Below are 22,189 nucleotides of genomic sequence, written 5' to 3' on the forward strand. Positions count from 1 at the left end.
CATTTTATTAACACACCTTTTGTGCAAAACTCCCCCAAAATAAAAGCCTTCAAAAAGAAAACTCTCCCAGAGATTTTAATGCATTTGTCTGACATATACCCTTATAATAAGACAGAACATAAAGTTTAGTCATATGGTTTGTACGATTTGTGAAGCATTTATGTAGTGCTTATAAAGCCTTTATGTAGTGATCATGAAGCCATTATGAAGCTATATATAGCCTTTATAGGATGTACTTTGTTTAATGTGGGACCGAACACACGGTATTTATGTAGCAGTGCCTAAGTGCCACAACTTCCAATCAGTGTCCAGCTCATGGTGTACATCACTCTGTCTTCCACCCAGGAACCACACGGCAGTGAGCTCCAAAGTCATTGCTGTCACAGTGAGACCAGAGCCCAGGATAACAGAGTCACACCTGGAGATCGAGCTGGCTCACCTGGCCAACGTAAGGACCTTGATTTTATTCATCTTTCATCTTTCATTTTAATTAATTCGAGGGCAAGAATGACCTCCTCACAATGTAAGTACCTGCCCAAGACTCCCTCACTTCTTGAAAAGGCATACAAGCGACACAGAGAAGGCAGATGTTTCATATCCAATCAGATAATTGTGTAACCAATATATTGGACCCAGTTCCATGTACCTGAGTCCACACTCAAACACGGTTACCAAAGTCAATTGTACAGAGAGGATACTGTATATCTGGACCTATATTCAAAAAGCATCTCAGAGTATGAATGCTGACCTAGGATCAGGTCATCCCTGTCCATATTAACCTAATTCATTTTATTATTAAAGGCAAAACTGACCCCAGATCAGCAGTGCTACTCTGAGACGCTTGATAAATACAGGCCGAGATCTGAATCAGGAGGACAAGTTGAAATATATGGGCTCTGACAAAGACATGCTGCTTTGCCTCACCTTGGACGACACCTCTGAACGATCGTCTTTATCTCAGAGATTAACTAAAAGGCCAGGGTTGTAAAGTGAGCTTGTCCTTGTAATTATCTGGACAGTGCCAGCTCTCTCTCTCTCTCTCTCTCTCTCTCTCTCTCTCTCTCTCTCTCTCTCTCTCTCTCTCTCTCTCTCTGTCTCTCTCTCTCTCTCTCTCTCTCTCTCTCTGTCTCTCTCTCTCCCTCTCTCTCTCTCTCTCTCTCTCCCTCTCTCTCTCTCTCTCTCTCTCTCTCTCCTGACACACCTACTACACTGGGCGCCTGCAAATTAATTATCGAATCAATTACTCTACCATTGTTTGTTGGCTAATGCACTCTAAATGTGTGGCTGTAGCCATTGTTGGGTACTTCAATGCTTATTGAGGCCACCAATTCTTATTGGCATTTTACATTTTAACCCTGAACTGCAATCTAAAGAGGTCTTGCCATAGCTGTTAGTTTTAAAAGTACAATTTGTTTAGTGAGTTATTCTTGGATAATTACAGGTAGAAATGACTATCTGTGAGGCGTTGGTCATTTTGTTGTGGTTATCTAATGAGTGAAGGTTTTCAGCGTGCTCTCTTCTTCTTGGTGATGCAGGGAACCCTGAGTCCTTACTGTGCATTGTGGGATAACGGCGTCATGTAAGTGAACAAGCTTTCCTTTTTGCTGTTTCCTCCTTGCTCTTCTCTAATCCAAGGTGATGCTGATGTATCTGTCATGTATGGAATTACACTTTTGATTTCTATTGATATAAACTATATTTCTAAATGCTCTGAAGATGAAAACACTGTTTTGTCCGTCTTCTAAGAGGTTCAAGGGTGCTTACTCTTGGCAAAGTGTACTGTACGTAATTCTACTCCGAATGTCTTCAGACGATCCTATACTCTGTATGTATTCGCTTCGGGGCCGCCGTCCTCTGTAAGGGGATCTGAGGACAATTACAGCAGAAATAAACTATGAAGATTAAAATCAGATGAAATGAATAAATCTTCTAAATAACATCAGGGGATTTTAGTCTGGGTCTGCATCCCAAATGGCATTCTGTTCCCTTTATCGTGCACTATGTTTGACTAAAGCCTGCGCACTTTATAGTAAATAGGGACGCAGCCTGACTTTTGCCTTCATTGTGCACTACTGTTGACCAAAACCTGGGCACTTTATAGTAAATAGGGACACAGTCTGACTTTTCTCTTGACAACGTATAATAACATGAGGGGAACAGGGACATTACATCACCAATCCCCTATTATCTCACATACAGGGTTCCTGTATTTCATTAAGCTACAGGCACCTCTTATCTCACATACAGGGTTCCTGTATTTCATTAAGCTACAGGCACCTCTTATCTCACATACAGGGTTCCTGTATTTCATTAAGCTACAGGCACCTCTTATCTCACATACAGGGTTCCTGTATTTCATTAAGCTACAGGCACCTCTTATCTCACATACAGGGTTCATGTATTTCATTAAGCTACAGGCACCTCTTATCTCACATACAGGGTTCCTGTATTTCATTAAGCTACAGGCACCTCTTATCTCACATACAGGGTTCCTGTATTTCATTAAGCTACAGGCACCTCTTATCTCACATACAGGGTTCATGTATTTCATTAAGCTACAGGCACCTCTTATCTCACATACAGGGTTCCTGTATTTCATTAAGCTACAGGCACCTCTTATCTCACATACAGGGTTCCTGTATTTCATTAAGCTACAGGCACCTCTTATCTCACATACAGGGTTCATGTATTTCATTAAGCTACAGGCACCTCTTATCTCACATACAGGGTTCCTGTATTTCATTAAGCTACAGGCACCTCTTATCTCACATACAGGGTTCATGTATTTCATTAAGCTACAGGCACCTCTTATCTCACATACAGGGTTCCTGTATTTCATTAAGCTACAGGCACCTCTTATCTCACATACAGGGTTCCTGTATTTCATTAAGCTACAGGCACCTCTTATCTCACATACAGGGTTCCTGTATTTCATTAAGCTACAGGCACCTCTTATCTCACATACAGGGTTCATGTATTTCATTAAGCTACAGGCACCTCTTATCTCACATACAGGGTTCCTGTATTTCATTAAGCTACAGGCACCTCTTATCTCACATACAGGGTTCATGTATTTCATTAAGCTACAGGCACCTCTTATCTCACATACAGGGTTCCTGTATTTCATTAAGCTACAGGCACCTCTTATCTCACATACAGGGTTCCTGTGTTTCATTAAGCTACAGGCACCTCTTATCTCACATACAGGGTTCCTGTATTTCATTAAGCTACAGGCACCTCTTATCTCACATACAGGGTTCATGTATTTCATTAAGCTACAGGCACCTCTTATCTCACATACAGGGTTCCTGTATTTCATTAAGCTACAGGCACCTCTTATCTCACATACAGGGTTCATGTATTTCATTAAGCTACAGGCACCTCTTATCTCACATACAGGGTTCCTGTATTTCATTAAGCTACAGGCACCTCTTATCTCACATACAGGGTTCCTGTATTTCATTAAGCTACAGGCACCTCTTATCTCACATACAGGGTTCCTGTATTTCATTAAGCTACAGGCACCTCTTATCTCACATACAGGGTTCCTGTATTTCATTAAGCTACAGGCACCTCTTATCTCACATACAGGGTTCCTGTATTTCATTAAGCTACAGGCACCTCTTATCTCACATACAGGGTTCCTGTATTTCATTAAGCTACAGGCACCTCTTATCTCACATAAAGGGTTCCTGTATTTCATTAAGCTACAGGCACCTCTTATCTCACATACAGGGTTCCTGTATTTCATTAAGCTACATGCACCTCTTATCTCACATAAAGGGTTCCTGTATTTCATTAAGCTACAGGCACCTCTTATCTCACATACAGGGTTCCTGTATTTCATTAAGCTACAGGCACCTCTTATCTCACATACAGGGTTCCTGTATTTCATTAAGCTACAGGCACCTCTTATCTCACATACTGGGTTCCTGTATTTCATTAAGCTACAGGCACCTCTTATCTCACATAAAGGGTTCCTGTATTTCATTAAGCTACAGGCACCTCTTATCTCACATACAGGGTTCCTGTATTTCATTAAGCTACAGGCACCTCTTATCTCACATACAGGGTTCCTGTATTTCATTAAGCTACAGGCACCTCTTATCTCACATACTGGGTTCCTGTATTTCATTAAGCTACAGGCACCTCTTATCTCACATACAGGGTTCCTGTATTTCATTAAGCTACAGGCACCTCTTATCTCACATACAGGGTTCCTGTATTTCATTAAGCTACAGGCACCTCTTATCTCACATACAGGGTTCCTGTATTTCATTAAGCTACAGGCACCTCTTATCTCACATACAGGGTTCCTGTATTTCATTAAGCTACAGGCACCTCTTATCTCACATACAGGGTTCCTGTATTTCATTAAGCTACAGGCACCTCTTATCTCACATACAGGGTTCCTGTATTTCATTAAGCTACAGGCACCTCTTATCTCACATACAGGGTTCATGTATTTCATTAAGCTACAGGCACCTCTTATCTCACATACAGGGTTCATGTATTTCATTAAGCTACAGGCACCTCTTATCTCACATACAGGGTTCCTGTATTTCATTAAGCTACAGGCACCTCTTATCTCACATACAGGGTTCATGTATTTCATTAAGCTACAGGCACCTCTTATCTCACATACAGGGTTCATGTATTTCATTAAGCTACAGGCACCTCTTATCTCACATACAGGGTTCCTGTATTTCATTAAGCTACAGACACCTATTATCTCACATACAGGGTTCCTGTATTTCATTAAGCTACAGGCACCTCTTATCTCACATACAGGGTTCATGTATTTCATTAAGCTACAGGCACCTCTTATCTCACATACAGGGTTCCTGTATTTCATTAAGCTACAGGCACCTCTTATCTCACATACAGGGTTCCTGTATTTCATTAAGCTACAGGCACCTCTTATCTCACATACAGGGTTCCTGAAGGCCAGATGAAATGTAGGTTTTGAATGCATCTCTTGTCCTCTGTGTTGTAGTCCAGCCGTAACAGCACACTGATAAAGGTCAATTGAATGAAAGATCCTTTGTGCCATTGGAATATCATGGAACTCAGTGAATTGATAGAAGCTGGTTTCAGTGCCATCGTTATTTGTTCCTTGTGTTCTTTGTTCCTTACACATTGTGCGTCAGAAAATATACCATCATTATATACATTAGACTCAAATCTTATCTCTATTTAATTTAACATGCTTTATTATTCTGGTTTCTTAATCCTCATCTGAAAGGACTAGATAGCATACAGATGTAGGACCTTAATTTGAACCAGTTTGCAACAGCAAGAAAAATAATGCTGCAGCAACAGGAAATGTTCATAATTATGTGGATTATAATTCATGGACATATTTTCCACCATAATTTGCAAATAAATTCATTAAAAATCCTACAATGTGATTTTCTAGATTTGTTTTTCTCATTTTGTCTTTCATAGTTGAAGTGTACCTATGATGAAAATTACAGGCCTCTCTCATCTTTTTAAGTGGGAGAACTTGCACAATTGGTGGCTGACTAAATACTTTTTTGCCCCACTGTATATATCCCATACACAGTTCCCTTCATCTGTTTCTGACACATTTAAAATGTTCTTAAAATGTGTAGATTGAAATCCCTCCCAGATTACAGGAACATTGTTCTTCATGACTCATTATTTCCTTCTATTCTGTGTGTTCTATCCTTCTATCCTTCTATCCTGTGTGTTCTATCCTTCTATCCTTCTATACTGTGTGTTCTATCCTTCTATCCTGTGTGTTCTATCCTTCTATCCTGTGTGTTCTATCCTTCTATCCTGTGTTTTCTATCCTTCTATCCTTCTATACTGTGTGTTCTATCCTTCTATCCTGTGTGTTCTATCCTTCTATCCTGTGTGTTCTATCCTTCTATCCTGTGTGTTCTATCCTTCTATCCTGTGTGTTCTATCCTTCTATACTGTGTGTTCCATCCTTCTATCCTGTGTGTTCTATCCTTCTATCCTTCTATCCTGTGTGTTCTATCCTTCTATCCTTCTATCCTGTGTGTTCTATCCTTCTATCCTTCTATTCTGTGTGTTCTATCCTTCTATCCTGTGTGTTCTATCCTTCTATCCTGTGTGTTCTATCCTTCTATACTGTGTGTTCTATCCTTCTATTCTGTGTGTTCTATCCTTCTATCCTGTGTGTTCTATCCTTCTATCCTGTGTGTTCTATCCTTCTATCCTGTGTGTTCTATCCTTCTATCCTGTGTGTTCTATCCTTCTATCCTGTGTGTTCTATCCTTCTAAACTGTGTGTTCTATCCTTCTATCCTGTGTGTTCTATCCTTCTATCCTGTGTGTTCTATCCTTCTATCCTGTGTGTTCTATCCTTCTATCCTGTGTGTTCTATCCTTCTATACTGTGTGTTCTATCCTTCTATCCTGTGTGTTCTATCCTTCTATCCTGTGTGTTCTATCCTTCTATCCTGTGTGTTCTATCCTTCTATACTGTGTGTTCTATCCTTCTATACTGTGTGTTCTATCCTTCTATCCTGTGTGTTCTATCCTTCTATCCTGTGTGTTCTATCCTTCTATCCTGTGTGTTCTATCCTTCTATCCTGTGTGTTCTATCCTTCTATACTGTGTGTTCTATCCTTCTATCCTGTGTGTTCTATCCTTCTATCCTGTGTGTTCTATCCTTCTATCCTGTGTGTTCTATCCTTCTATCCTGTGTGTTCTATCCTTCTATACTGTGTGTTCTATCCTTCTATACTGTGTGTTCTATCCTTCTATCCTGTGTGTTCTATCCTTCTATCCTGTGTGTTCTATCCTTCTATCCTGTGTGTTCTATCCTTCTATCCTGTGTGTTCTATCCTTCTATACTGTGTGTTCTATCCTTCTATCCTTCTATACTGTGTGTTCTATCCTTCTATCCTGTGTGTTCTATCCTTCTATACTGTGTGTTCTATCCTTCTATCCTGTGTGTTCTATCCTTCTATCCTGTGTGTTCTATCCTTCTATCCTGTGTGTTCTATCCTTCTATCCTGTGTGTTCTATCCTTCTATCCTGTGTGTTCTATCCTTCTATACTGTGTGTTCTATCCTTCTATCCTTCTATACTGTGTGTTCTATCCTTCTATCCTGTGTGTTCTATCCTTCTATCCTGTGTGTTCTATCCTTCTATACTGTGTGTTCTATCCTTCTATCCTGTGTGTTCTATCCTTCTATCCTGTGTGTTCTATCCTTCTATCCTGTGTGTTCTATCCTTCTATCCTGTGTGTTCTATCCTTCTATACTGTGTGTTCTATCCTTCTATCCTGTGTGTTCTATCCTTCTATCCTGTGTGTTCTATCCTTCTATACTGTGTGTTCTATCCTTCTATCCTGTGTGTTCTATCCTTCTATCCTGTGTGTTCTATCCTTCTATACTGTGTGTTCTATCCTTCTATCCTGTGTGTTCTATCCTTCTATACTGTGTGTTCTATCCTTCTATCCTGTGTGTTCTATCCTTCTATACTGTGTGTTCTATCCTTCTATACTGTGTATTCTATCCTTCTATACTGTGTGTTCTATCCTTCTATACTGTGTGTTCTATCCTTCTATACTGTGTGTTCTATCCTTCTATACTGTGTGTTCTATCCTTCTATACTGTGTGTTCTATCCTTCTATACTGTGTGTTCTATCCTTCTATACTGTGTGTTCTATCCTTCTATCCTGTGTGTTCTATCCTTCTATACTGTGTGTTCTATCCTTCTATACTGTGTGTTCTATACTTCTATCCTGTGTGTTCTATCCTTCTATACTGTGTGTTCTATCCTTCTATCCTGTGTGTTCTATCCTTCTATCCTTCTATTCTGTGTGTTCTATCCTTCTATCCTGTGTGTTCTATCCTTCTATACTGTGTGTTCTATCCTTCTATACTGTGTGTTCTATCCTTCTATCCTGTGTGTTCTATCCTTCTATACTGTGTGTTCTATCCTTCTATACTGTGTGTTCTATCCTTCTATCCTGTGTGTTCTATCCTTCTATACTGTGTGTTCTATCCTTCTATACTGTGTGTTCTATCCTTCTATACTGTGTGTTCTATCCTTCTATACTGTGTGTTCTATCCTTCTATACTGTGTGTTCTATCCTTCTATACTGTGTGTTCTATCCTTCTATACTGTGTGTTCTATCCTTCTATCCTGTGTGTTCTATCCTTCTATCCTTCTATTCTGTGTGTTCTATCCTTCTATACTGTGTGTTCTATCCTTCTATACTGTGTGTTCTATCCTTCTATCCTGTGTGTTCTATCCTTCTATCCTTCTATTCTGTGTGTTCTATCCTTCTATCCTGTGTGTTCTATCCTTCTATCCTGTGTGTTCTATCCTTCTATACTGTGTGTTCTATCCTTCTATCCTGTGTGTTCTATCCTTCTATCCTTATATTCTGTGTGTTCTATCCTTCTATCCCGTGTGTTCTATCCTTCTATCCTGTGTGTTCTATCCTTCTATACTGTGTGTTCTATCCTTCTATCCTGTGTGTTCTATCCTTCTATCCTGTGTGTTCTATCGTTCTATCCTTCTATCCTGTGTGTTCCATCCTGTGTGTTCTATCCTTCTATCCTGTGTGTTCTATCCTTCTATCCTTCTATTCTGTGTGTTCTATCCTTCTATCCTGTGTGTTCTATCCTTCTATCCTTCTATTCTGTGTGTTCTATCCTTCTATCCTGTGTGTTCTATCCTTCTATCCTTCTATTCTGTGTGTTCTATCCTTCTATTCTGTGTGTTCTATCCTTCTATACTGTGTGTTCTATCCTTCTATCCTGTGTGTTCTATCCTTCTATCCTTCTATCCTGTGTGTTCTATCCTTCTATCCTGTGTGTTCTATCCTTCTATCCTTCTATTCTGTGTGTTCTATCCTTCTATCCTGTGTGTTCTATCCTTCTATCCTTCTATTCTGTGTGTTCTATCCTTCTATCCTGTGTGTTCTATCCTTCTATCCTTCTATTCTGTGTGTTCTATCCTTCTATTCTGTGTGTTCTATCCTTCTATACTGTGTGTTCTATCCTTCTATCCTGTGTGTTCTATCCTTCTATCCTTCTATCCTGTGTGTTCTATCCTTCTATCCTTCTATCCTGTGTGTTCTATCCTTCTATCCTGTGTATTCTATCCTTCTATCCTGTGTGTTCTATCCTTCTATACTGTGTGTTCTATCCTTCTATCCTGTGTGTTCTATCCTTCTATCCTTCTATTCCGTGTGTTCTATCCTTCTATCCTGTGTGTTCTATCCTTCTATACTGTGTGTTCTATCCTTCTATCCTGTGTGTTCTATCCTTCTATACTGTGTGTTCTATCCTTCTATACTGTGTGTTCTATCCTTCTATACTGTGTGTTCTATCCTTCTATACTGTGTGTTCTATCCTTCTCTCCTGTGTGTTCTATCCTTCTATCCTTCTATTCTGTGTGTTCTATCCTTCTATCCTGTGTGTTCCATCCTGTGTGTTCTATCCTTCTATCCTGTGTGTTCTATCCTTCTATCCTGTGTGTTCTATCCTTCTGTCCTGTGTGTTCTATCCTTCTATCCTGTGTGTTCTATCCTTCTATCCTGTGTGTTCTATCCTTCTATCCTGTGTGTTCTATCCTTCTATCCTGTGTTATATCCTTCTGTCCTTTGTGTTCTATCCTTCTAACCTGTGTGTTCTATCCTTCTATCATGTGTGTTCTATCCTTCTGTCCTGTGTGTTCTATCCTTCTGTCCTGTGTGTTCTATCCTTCTGTCCTGTGTGTTCTATCCTTCTATCCTTTGTGTTCTATCCTTCTATCCTGTGTGTTCTATCCTTCTATCCTGTGTGTTCTATCCTTCTATCCTGTGTTATATCCTTCTGTCCTTTGTGTTCTATCCTTCTATCCTTTGTGTTCTATCCTTCTATCCTGTGTGTTCTATCCTTCTATCCTTATATTCTGTGTGTTCTATCCTTCTATCCCGTGTGTTCTATCCTTCTATCCTGTGTGTTCTATCCTTCTATACTGTGTGTTCTATCCTTCTATCCTGTGTGTTCTATCCTTCTATCCTGTGTGTTCTATCGTTCTATCCTTCTATCCTGTGTGTTCCATCCTGTGTGTTCTATCCTTCTATCCTGTGTGTTCTATCCTTCTATCCTTCTATTCTGTGTTTCTATCCTTCTATCCTGTGTGTTCTATCCTTCTATCCTTCTATTCTGTGTGTTCTATCCTTCTATCCTGTGTGTTCTATCCTTCTATCCTTCTATTCTGTGTGTTCTATCCTTCTATTCTGTGTGTTCTATCCTTCTATACTGTGTGTTCTATCCTTCTATCCTGTGTGTTCTATCCTTCTATCCTTCTATCCTGTGTGTTCTATCCTTCTATCCTGTGTGTTCTATCCTTCTATCCTTCTATTCTGTGTGTTCTATCCTTCTATCCTGTGTGTTCTATCCTTCTATCCTTCTATTCTGTGTGTTCTATCCTTCTATCCTGTGTGTTCTATCCTTCTATCCTTCTATTCTGTGTGTTCTATCCTTCTATTCTGTGTGTTCTATCCTTCTATACTGTGTGTTCTATCCTTCTATCCTGTGTGTTCTATCCTTCTATCCTTCTATCCTGTGTGTTCTATCCTTCTATCCTTCTATCCTGTGTGTTCTATCCTTCTATCCTGTGTGTTCTATCCTTCTATCCTTCTATCCTGTGTGTTCTATCCTTCTATACTGTGTGTTCTATCCTTCTATCCTGTGTGTTCTATCCTTCTATCCTTCTATTCCGTGTGTTCTATCCTTCTATCCTGTGTGTTCTATCCTTCTATCCTTCTATCCTGTGTGTTCTATCCTTCTATCCTTCTATCCTGTGTGTTCTATCCTTCTATCCTGTGTGTTCTATCCTTCTATCCTTCTATCCTGTGTGTTCTATCCTTCTATACTGTGTGTTCTATCCTTCTATCCTGTGTGTTCTATCCTTCTATCCTTCTATTCCGTGTGTTCTATCCTTCTATCCTGTGTGTTCTATCCTTCTATACTGTGTGTTCTATCCTTCTATCCTGTGTGTTCTATCCTTCTATACTGTGTGTTCTATCCTTCTATACTGTGTGTTCTATCCTTCTATACTGTGTGTTCTATCCTTCTATACTGTGTGTTCTATCCTTCTCTCCTGTGTGTTCTATCCTTCTATCCTTCTATTCTGTGTGTTCTATCCTTCTATCCTGTGTGTTCCATCCTGTGTGTTCTATCCTTCTATCCTGTGTGTTCTATCCTTCTATCCTGTGTGTTCTATCCTTCTGTCCTGTGTGTTCTATCCTTCTATCCTGTGTGTTCTATCCTTCTATCCTGTGTGTTCTATCCTTCTATCCTGTGTGTTCTATCCTTCTATCCTGTGTTATATCCTTCTGTCCTTTGTGTTCTATCCTTCTAACCTGTGTGTTCTATCCTTCTATCATGTGTGTTCTATCCTTCTGTCCTGTGTGTTCTATCCTTCTGTCCTGTGTGTTCTATCCTTCTGTCCTGTGTGTTCTATCCTTCTATCCTTTGTGTTCTATCCTTCTATCCTGTGTGTTCTATCCTTCTATCCTGTGTGTTCTATCCTTCTATCCTGTGTTATATCCTTCTGTCCTTTGTGTTCTATCCTTCTATCCTTTGTGTTCTATCCTTCTATCCTGTGTGTTCTATCCTTCTATCCTTCTATCCTGTGTGTTCTATCCTTCTATCCTGTGTGTTCTATCCTTCTATCCTGTGTTATATCCTTCTGTCCTTTGTGTTCTATCCTTCTATCCTGTGTGTTCTATCCTTCTATCCTGTGTGTTCTATCCTTCTATCCTGTGTGTTCTATCCTTCTATCCTGTGTGTTCTATCCTTCTATCCTGTGTGTTCTATCCTTCTATCCTTTGTGTTCTATCCTTCTATCCTGTGTGTTCTATCCTTCTATCCTGTGTGTTCTATCCTTCTATCCTGTGTGTTCTATCCTTCTATCCTGTGTGTTCTATCCTTCAATGCTTTGTGTTCTATCCTTTTATCCTGTATGTTCTATCCTTCTATCCTGTGTGTTCTATCCTTCTATCCTGTGTGTTCTATCCTTCTATCCTGTGTGTTCTATCCTTCTATCCTGTGTGTTCTATCCTTCTATCCTGTGTGTTCTATCCTTCTATCCTGTGTGTTCTATCCTTCTATCCTGTGTGTTCTATCCTTCTATCCTGTGTGTTCTATCCTTCTATCCTGTGTGTTCTATCCTTCTATCCTGTGTGTTCTATCCTTCAATGCTTTGTGTTCTATCCTTTTATCCTGTATGTTCTATCCTTCTATCCTTTTTTTTTTTTATCTTTATTTAACCAGGCACGTCAGTTAAGAACAAATTCTTATTTTCAATGACGGCCTAGGAACAGTGGGTGAACTGCCTGTTCAGGGGCAGAACGACAGATTTGTACCTTGTCAGCTCACGGGTTTGAACTTGCAACCTACCCTACCCACTAGGCTACCCTGCCGTCCCTTTGTGTTCTAACCTTCTATCCTGTGTGTTCTATCCTTCTATCCTGTGTGTTCTATCCTTCTATCCTGTGTGTTCTATCCTTCTATCCTGTGTGTTCTATCCTTCTGTCCTTTGTGTTATATCCTTCTATCTTTCTATCCTGTGTTCTATTCATCTATCCTTCTATCCCATGTTTTCTATCCTTCTATTATTCTATGCTGTGTGTTCTATCCTTATATCATTCTCTCCATTTGTTATATCCTTCTATTCTTCTATACTGTGTGTTCTATCCTTATGTCATTCTCTCCATTTGTTATATCCTTCTATTCTTCTATACTGTGTGTTCTATCCTGCTTTTGGGCAGCAACTTTACCCAGAGTAGAGGCACCATGTGTTCAGTGTGGGGCACACCTATAGGACAGCTCAGCCCAGGTGTAGCCCCCCACCATCCTCTCCCTGGGGCACACCTATAGGACAGCTCAGCCCAGGTGTATACCCCCACCACCCTCTCCCTGGGGCACACCTATAGGACAGCTCAGCCCAGGTGTAGCCCCCCACATCCTCTCCCTGGGGCACATCTATAGGACAGCTCAGCCCAGGTGTAGCCCCCCACCATCCTCTCCCTGGGGCACACCTATAGGACAGCTCAGCCCAGGTGTATACCCCCACCACCCTCTCCCTGGGGCACACCTATAGGACAGCTCAGCCCAGGTGTATACCCCCACCACCCTCTCCCTGGGGCACACCTATAGGACAGCTCAGCCCAGGTGTAGCCCCCCACATCCTCTCCCTGGGGCACACCTATAGGACAGCTCAGCCCAGGTGTAGCCCCCCACCATCCTCTCCCTGGGGCACAACTATAGGACAGCTCAGCCCAGGTGTATACCCCCACCACCCTCTCCCTGGGGCACACCTATAGGACAGCTCAGCCCAGGTGTAGCCCCCCACCACCCTCTCCCTGGGGCACACCTATAGGACAGCTCAGCCCAGGTGTAGCCCCCACCACCCTCTCCCTGGGGCACACCTATAGGACAGCTCAGCCCAGGTGTAGCCCCCCACCACCCTCTCCCTGGGGCACATCTATAGGACAGCTCAGCCCAGGTGTAGCCCCCACCACCCTCTCCCTGGGGCACACCTATAGGACAGCTCAGCCCAGGTGTAGCCCCCCACCACCCTCTCCCTGGGGCACACCTATAGGACAGCTCAGCCCAGGTGTAGCCCCCACCACCCTCTCCCTGGGGCACATCTATAGGACAGCTCAGCCCAGGTGTAGCCCCCCACCATCCTCTCCCTGGGGCACACCTATAGGACAGCTCAGCCCAGGTGTAGCCCCCACCATCCTCTCCCTGGGGCACACCTATAGACAGCTCAGCCCAGGTGTATACCCCCACCACCCTCTCGCTGGGGCACACCTATAGGACAGCTCAGCCCAGGTGTAGCCCCCCCCACCCTCTCCCTGGGGCACACCTATAGGACAGCTCAGCCCAGGTGTAGCCCCCCACCACCCTCTCCCTGGGGCACACCTATAGGACAGCTCAGCCCAGGTGTAGCCCCCCACCACCCTCTCCCTGGGGCACACCTATAGGACAGCTCAGCCCAGGTGTAGCCCCCCACCACCCTCTCCCTTTACCAAACAATGCTCACAGTGAGGGTGGGTGACAGGGACATTAGTTAGAACTACCCAGAGGTGTAAACAGTCAGATAGAAACACAATGCAGGAGAAAACAGAAGTAATAAATGATGTTGGATGATTATGCTTGTCACTACAGGCCTATGGAAGTACGTAGTGTATAAACAGACACCTGAGGGTTGTTTGCCAACATTTACCCTGCCGGCTAATATATCTACTTCCCGGTAGGGAAAATTGACCACAATGACGTTATTTTAACAATTGTTCAACCAGTTCTGGTTTTAATCATGTCGTAATGAGGTCATTTCAACGCTGCACCACTGGGGAATACAGTATCTATCATAGGTGACTTACTGTATGATCCCTGTGTGATAATATATAACATTCTACAGGAATTGACATTTTACATCTTCCAGTACAGAATAGCAGCAGTTATTGTCCGCAGCCCCAGTTTGTAAATTGAATATGGCTGCTTTTTCATTTTAATAACTCTAAAATGTGAAAATTGCACTGTGCTTCTGCTGCAATATCAGTTACAGCGAGAGAAACGGGTTCTCTTCTCCACTCAGTAGCAGATAAGAAAACTAAAGCACATTCAACCAAATCCCATTTCTATTGAATCAGGGGCCACACAACTCTCTGGTCTCTTCAGAAGAATTAAAGTTTTTAGAAATAGATTCAGGTCCAGTAGTATTTCTACTGTCGGCTGAAAGAGTTGAAGGGACAGCGACTGTGAACCAGGAGGAAGTCAGCTGGAGGAGGATGTTATTATAACTGGAATCAACAAAACAGAATTTGGTTTCTTGGCAACAAGCTTGTCCAAGCAAAGTAGAACTCATGCATAATTCATAACGATCTAATATATTTGTTTGTGTTTTGTTTATTCTTGTCATCAGTAATCTGTTTGTCTGAGGGTTTATGTGTAAATCAATTAATTTGTTGGTTAACATGTGTACCCAGCAAAGGGAACCAACATTCATCTGTGCAGGAAAACAATTAGAATACATGAGTGTATGTATTGTACCCCCCCAATCCTGACCTCTGCATCTGGTATGCGTGATCATGCATGCCTAAATTATAATTTATCATCATTTTGTGTAAAGGGTTGTCAAATACAACAGGCATGGATGATCAGAAAAAACATGATGATTAAGCAAAGGGGGAAACAAAAAAAGTCTAACAAAAAATAAGTAGTTTGTCTTTCCAATAAGTTTTCCCCCCGAATACTTTCCTCCTGAATACTTTCCCCCTGAATACTTTCCCCCTGAATACTTTCCCCCTGAATACTTTCCCCCCGAATACTTTCCCCCTGAATACTTTCCTCCTGAATACTTTCCTCCAGAATACTTTCCCCCCGAATACTTTCCTCCTGAATGCTTTCCCCCTGAATACTTTCCCCTGAATACTTTCCCCCGAATACTTTCCCCCTGAATACTTTCCTCCTGAATACTTTCCCCTTTCCTCCTGAATACTGAATACTTTCCCCTGAATACTTTCCCCTGAATACTTTCCCCCTTTCCCCCTGATACTTTCCCCTGAATACTTTCCTCCTGAATACTTTCCCCCTGAATACTTTCCCCCTGAATACTTTCCCCCGAATACTTTCCCCCTGAATACTTTCCCCTGAATACTTTCCCCTGAATACTTTCCCCCTGAATACTTTCCCCCTGAAGAGATTACATCTGTAACATTGGTAAATCACAACTCCCATAACACAGGACTGAAACCATGGCAACCAATGCTGTTTAAAGCATGTTTTAAAGTCTTTGTAGCCAAGATATTTACCAAACAGAGACTAACGCTGACTAACATAAGTAAGGAAGATAGACTCTGGTTTCTCCTGCTAAGGGGGAGATGCTATTCCATTTCCTGTTTGTTCTCTGCTCCACTGCATAGACGGGGCTGGAAATCATAGGCCCGGGTCATTGTTTTGTTTTTTACACCACACAAATACAACAAAATGAGTGGCTCTTCTGACACTGACAAACTGAGATCAGTCTGCTCTTGAATTCCAACTAACAATAGCTCAGGCCAATGAAATGAAACAATATTATTCACAGCCCTTGACTTTTTCCAAATGTTGTTGTGTTACAGCCTAAATTCAAAAAGGGACATTTAGATTTGATTTCACTTTTTTTGATAATAATGAGAAGCTGAAATGTCTTGAGTCAATAAGTATTCAACCCCTTTGTTATGGCAAGTCTAAATACGTTCAAGAGTAAACATGTGCTTAACAAATCACATAATAAGTTACGTGGACTCACTCTGTGTGCAATAATAGTGTTCAACATGATTTTTGACACATCTCTGTACTTCACACCTACAATTATCTGTAAGGTACCTCAGTCGAGCAGTGAATTTCGAACACAGATTCAACCACAAAGAACAGGGAGGTTTTCCAATGACTCGCAAAGATCAGCACCTATTAGTCACCACCTCCAAATATTCATTAATTATAATCCACATAAAAATTCAAATTTCCTGTTGCTGCAGGATTATTTTCAACCTCTAGCAAACTGGTTTAAATTAAGATCCTACATCTGTATGTCCACTATGTTCATTATTATGTATTTAGTATTTATTAGGATCCCTATTAGCTAGTGCTAAAGCAGCAGCTACTCTTCCTGGGGTCCACACAAAACAGGAAACATGACATAATACAGAACATGAATAGACCAGAACATCAGAGGGACAGAACTACATACATTTAATACAAGAACACACACTTTCATACATGGATGCCTTCATAATCATGTGATTCATACTGGACTGAATGTAAGTGCAACACACCAACATGGAAACAAGGAGGTGGGTTGCAAATAGGCTGACACTTTTCAGACCCGGGATAGATGCCTCTAGCACTGCAATGCAGTGCCTTAGACCCTGCGCCCCTCAGGATCCCAACTTTGTTTCGCTAAATTCCCCTGACGTGAATTAATCCACATTGTTTCTATAGTTACCACCCGCTAATGGGTATCCTGGGGTAAAGTATTGTTATCTGAGGTATAGTGTAACTTGTTACAGTCTACCACCCATGAAGGGTTATCTGAGGTATAGTGTAACTTGTTACAGCCTACCACCCATGAAGGATTATCTGAGGTATAGTGTAACTTGTTACAGTCTACCACCCATGAAGGGTTATCTGAGGTATAGTGTAACTTGTTACAGTCTACCACCCATGAAGGGTTATCTGAGGTATAGTGTAACTTGTTACAGTCTACCACCCATGAAGGGTTATCTGAGGTATAGTTTAACTTGTTACAGTCTACCACCCATGAAGGGTTATCTGAGGTATAGTGTAACTTGTTACAGTCTACCACCCATGAAGGGTTATCTGAGGTATAGTGTAACTTGTTACAGTCTACCACCCATGAAGGGTTATCTGAGGTATAGTGTAACTTGTTACAGTCTACCACCCATGAAGGGTTATCTGAGGTATAGTGTAACTTGTTACAGTCTACCACCCATGAAGGGTTATCTGAGGTATAGTGTAACTTGTTACAGTCTACCACCCATGAAGGGTTATCTGAGGTATAGTGTAACTTGTTACAGTCTACCACCCATGAAGGGTTATCTGAGGTATAGTGTAACTTGTTACAGTCTACCACCCATGAAGGGTTATCTGAGGTATAGTGTAACTTGTTACAGTCTACCACCCATAAAGGGTTATCTGAGGTATAGTGTAACTTGTTACAGTCTACCACCCATGAAGGGTTATCTGAGGTATACTGTAACTTGTTACCATCTACCACCCATGAAGGGTTATCTGAGGTATAGTGTAACTTGTTACAGTCTACCACCCATGAAGGGTTATCTGAGGTATACTGTAACTTGTTACAGTCTACCACCCATGAAGGGTTATCTGAGGTATAGTGTAATGGGTTGCAGTATACCACCCATGAAGGGTTATCTGAGGTATAGTGTAACTTGTTACAGTCTACCACCCATGAAGGGTTATCTGAGGTATAGTGTAACTTGTTACAGTCTACCACCCATGAAGGGTTATCTGAGGTATAGTGTAACTTGTTACTGTCTCCCACCCATAAAGGGTTATCTGAGGTATAGTGTAACTTGTTACAGTCTACCACCCATGAAGGGTTATCTGAGGTATAGTGTAACTTGTTACAGTCTACCACCCATGAAGGGTTATCTGAGGTATAGTGTAACTTGTTACAGACTACCACCCATGAAGGGTTATCTGAGGTATAGTGTAACTTGTTACAGTCTACCACCCATGAAGGGTTATCTGAGGTATAGTGTAGCTTGTTACAGTCTACCACCCATGAAGTGTTATCTGAGGTATAGTGTAACTTGTTACAGTCTACCACCCATGAAGGGTTATCTGAGGTATAGTGTAACTTGTTACAGTCTACCACCCATGAAGGGTTATCTGAGGTATAGTGTAACTTGTTACAGTCTCCCACCCATAAAGGGTTATCTGAGGTATAGTGTAACTTGTTACAGTCTACCACCCATGAAGGGTTATCTGAGGTATAGTGTAACTTGTTACAGTCTACCACCCATGAAGGATTATCTGAGGTATAGTGTAACTTGTTACAGTCTACCACCCATGAAGGGTTATCTGAGGTATAGTGTAACTTGTTACAGTCTACCACCCATGAAGGGTTATCTGAGGTATAGTGTAACTTGTTACAGTCTCCCACCCATGAAGGGTTATCTGAGGTATAGTGCTAGGCTTTGGACCTGCTCATTAAATTAAGAAAGACCCGCTGAATAGAAAACCAGAATCAGATGGGAGTTTCACTTCAGGTCCTCGCTTCCCGCTGAGGCTCTCACCTCAGCCACAGTGATCAGAGTTAACAGACGTGAACGTTGAACCCTTGAATGGTGTGGAGTTTCCTCCCTCTAAAGTTTCTCCTTTATGGTTTCCACCTCAGCAACTTGTCTTACATTTCCACCTTAATTCCCCTTCACCACATTCACACTCAGCAGCGTTCACCAGTCACGCGTTATAGTGAATATTAAAATATAAAACATTACAGTCACTTACTCTAGGCCTATCTGCTAAATGGTATGTCCTGTACGTATGCCATCTGTATAGGTTTACTATGTGCTCTGAAAACAGAAGCAGACTGCTCATCCCCTATCTAAGTGATATACAGTGCCTTGCGAAAGTATTCGGCCCCCTTTGCGATCTTTTGCCACATTTCAGGCTTCAAACATAAAGATATAAAACTATTTTTTTGTGCAGAATCAACAACAACAATAATTTTGCACGCCCAGTTTTTGATTTGTTAAAAAAGTTTGAAATATCCAATAAATGTCGTTCCACTTCATGATTGTGTCCCACTTGTTGTTGATTCTTCACAAAAAAATACAGTTTTATATCTTTATGTTTGAAGCCTGAAATGTGGAAAAAGGTCGCAAAGTTCGCAAGGCACTGTACCCCTAACATAACTCCTTCTCATCCTGCTGCTCCTCTTCTTCCTCCATTTCCTCTCCTCCTCCTCCTCTCTCCTCTTCCTCCTCTCTCCTCCTCCTCCTCCTCTCTCCTCCTCCTCCTCTTCTCTCTCACCTCAGACTCATGTTTTGAGGTGAGCGGAAAGACTAATTACATGTCAAAATATCATTGGACTAGCCAAATATAATTAGCACCAGCAGAGTTGTGTCTCCTGGATGTTAAGTACAGGACAAATGACTTTGGACACACTTAGCCAATTTCTCTCATTTGGGCCATAAGTGGAAGCTGTAAAGCGTGATGACAGTGTCAGCCATCTCAAATGTACTCCTCTGTTAGCTACCTTAAGTGAGGAGACCTTGTGCAATGTTACTGCTAAATACCTGATTAAAAGGATTTGATATCTCTTTGCCTGTATCCCAAATGGCACCCTGTTCCCTATATAGTGCACTACTTTTGACCACAGCCCTATGGGGACCCTGGTGAAAAGTAGTGAACTACAACGGTTTGTGACTGTGTCCTGTGTCTTGGTTAGTGATTGTTGCCGGACTAGTAAGACTTCCAGGATGTGGAGCAGAAAGATATCTGCTTGAACAACGTTCTCATACAGTATTAGATGAGAACATTTAGTAGTGTATGAATTTCAAGGGGGATCAAACTGGGGCACAGACATTTTCAAAAATGTTTATGTGGGCCATATTTGATTCATTCACAGCTGTAATTGACTCACATTAAAATGAGAGTTGTACTCTTGTATGATGCAATTCCATTATTCAGGCTACATAAATACCTCCTATACAATCCCCTATACATACATGTAAAATGTGGAAATGGTATGTTATTTTACATGTTATAAGCCTTGTAAGACATCATACAGGCTTATACATGCCTGTAACAAGTTATAAAGCATTATAGATTAAAGTAAAGTGGTACCCAAAGTACATTTCTCTACACCCCTTCAGTGTCTGAGTACACAACTGTTTCCTAAATGCCACCCTATTCCCTATATAGTGCACATAGGGAATAGGATGCCATTTGGGAGATGTCTTCTACCCCTTACAGTCATGACTAGTGTTACCCTGGGTCATGTTAGGAGTCATTTGGGAGGCATCTTCTACCCCTTACAGTCATGACTAGTGTTACCCTGGGTCATGTTAGGAGTCATTTGGGAGGCGTCTTCTACCCCTTACAGTCATGACTAGTGTTACCCTGGGTCATGTTAGGAGTCATTTGGGAGGCGTCTTCTACCCCTTACAGTCATGACTAGTGTTACCCTGGGTCATGTTAGGAGTCATTTGGGAGGCGTCTTCTACCCCTTACAGTCATGACTGGTGTTTTTGAGAAAGAGTCATGGACAACCTTGATGTCAGCAAGGACTTACCAACACATTCATGATGACCTTGTGTAATATTTCCCCATCGGACTGGTTGATCTATAGGGACAGCTGAGCCATAACATCTGAATTAATTATATTAGTGAAATAATGATGGTTTGACTGTATCACAATAATGTGTGGGTCAGGCACAGCTATTTGCATACTGTTGGCCATATTATGCAGATGAATCTGCTCCCACTCTCCTACACTAACTTAATCAGTTTACATTAAAACACTTTACATTAAAACACTAACTGAATCAGTTTACATTAAAACACTAACTGAATCAGTTTACATTAAAACACTAACTGAATCAGTTTACATTAAAACATTAACTGAATCAGTTTACATTAAAACATTAACTGAATCAGTTTACATTAAAACACTAACTGAATCAGTTTACATTAAAACACTAACTGAATCAGTTTACATTAAAACACTAACTGAATCAGTTTACATTAAAACACTAACTGAATCAGTTTACATTAAAACATTAACTGAATCAGTTTACATTAAAACACTAACTGAATCAGTTTACATTAAAACACTAACTGAATCAGTTTACATTAAAACACTAACTGAATCAGTTTACATTAAAACATTAACTGAATCAGTTTACATTAAAATATTAAATTAATTAGTTTACATTGAACATTACTGAATCAGTTTACATTTAAACATGAACTGAATCAGTTTACATTAAAACATTACTGAATTAGTTTACATTAAAACATTATTGAATCAGTTTACATTTAAACATGAACTGAATCATTTTACAATAAAACATGAACTGAATAAGTTTACATTTAAACATGAACTGAATCAGTTTACATTTAAACATTACTGAATCAGTTTACATTAAAACACTAACTGAATCAGTTTACATTAAAACATTAACTGAATCAGTTTACATTAAAACACTAACTGAATCAGTTTACATTAAAACACTAACTGAATCAGTTTACATTAAACATTACTGAATTAGTTTACATTGAAATATTAAATTAATCAGTTTGCATTGAACATTACTGAATCAGTTTACATTAAAACATTAACTTAATCAGTTTACATTAAAACATTAACTGAATCAGTTTACATTAAAACATTAACTGAATCAGTTTACATTAAAACATTAACTGAATCAGTTTACATTAAAACATTAACTGAATCAGTTTACATATAAACATGAACTGAATCAGTTTACATTAAAACATTACTGAATTAGTTTACATTAAAAAATTATTGAATAAGTTTACATTTAAACATGAACTGAATCAGTTTACATTTAAACATTACTGAATCAGTTTACATTAAAACATTACTGAATCAGTTTACATTAAAACATTAACTGAATCA

General features: G+C 40.6%; 1 protein-coding gene across 1 annotated transcript in view; it reads left to right on the plus strand.

Annotated features, from left to right (window-relative positions):
* The window catches only part of LOC135513391 (adhesion G protein-coupled receptor B3-like), a 143,934-nt gene that overhangs the window by 89,588 nt on the left and 32,157 nt on the right, over window positions 1-22,189 (plus strand). The window contains exons 9-10 of the mRNA XM_064936315.1: window positions 346-448; window positions 1,536-1,579. Coding sequence (XP_064792387.1) covers window positions 346-448; window positions 1,536-1,579 — 147 coding nt within the window. The remainder of the gene's footprint in view (window positions 1-345; window positions 449-1,535; window positions 1,580-22,189) is intronic.

The sequence above is a fragment of the Oncorhynchus masou genome, chromosome 24 (assembly GCF_036934945.1).
Source record: "Oncorhynchus masou masou isolate Uvic2021 chromosome 24, UVic_Omas_1.1, whole genome shotgun sequence".
Taxonomy (NCBI): Eukaryota; Metazoa; Chordata; class Actinopteri; order Salmoniformes; family Salmonidae; genus Oncorhynchus; species Oncorhynchus masou.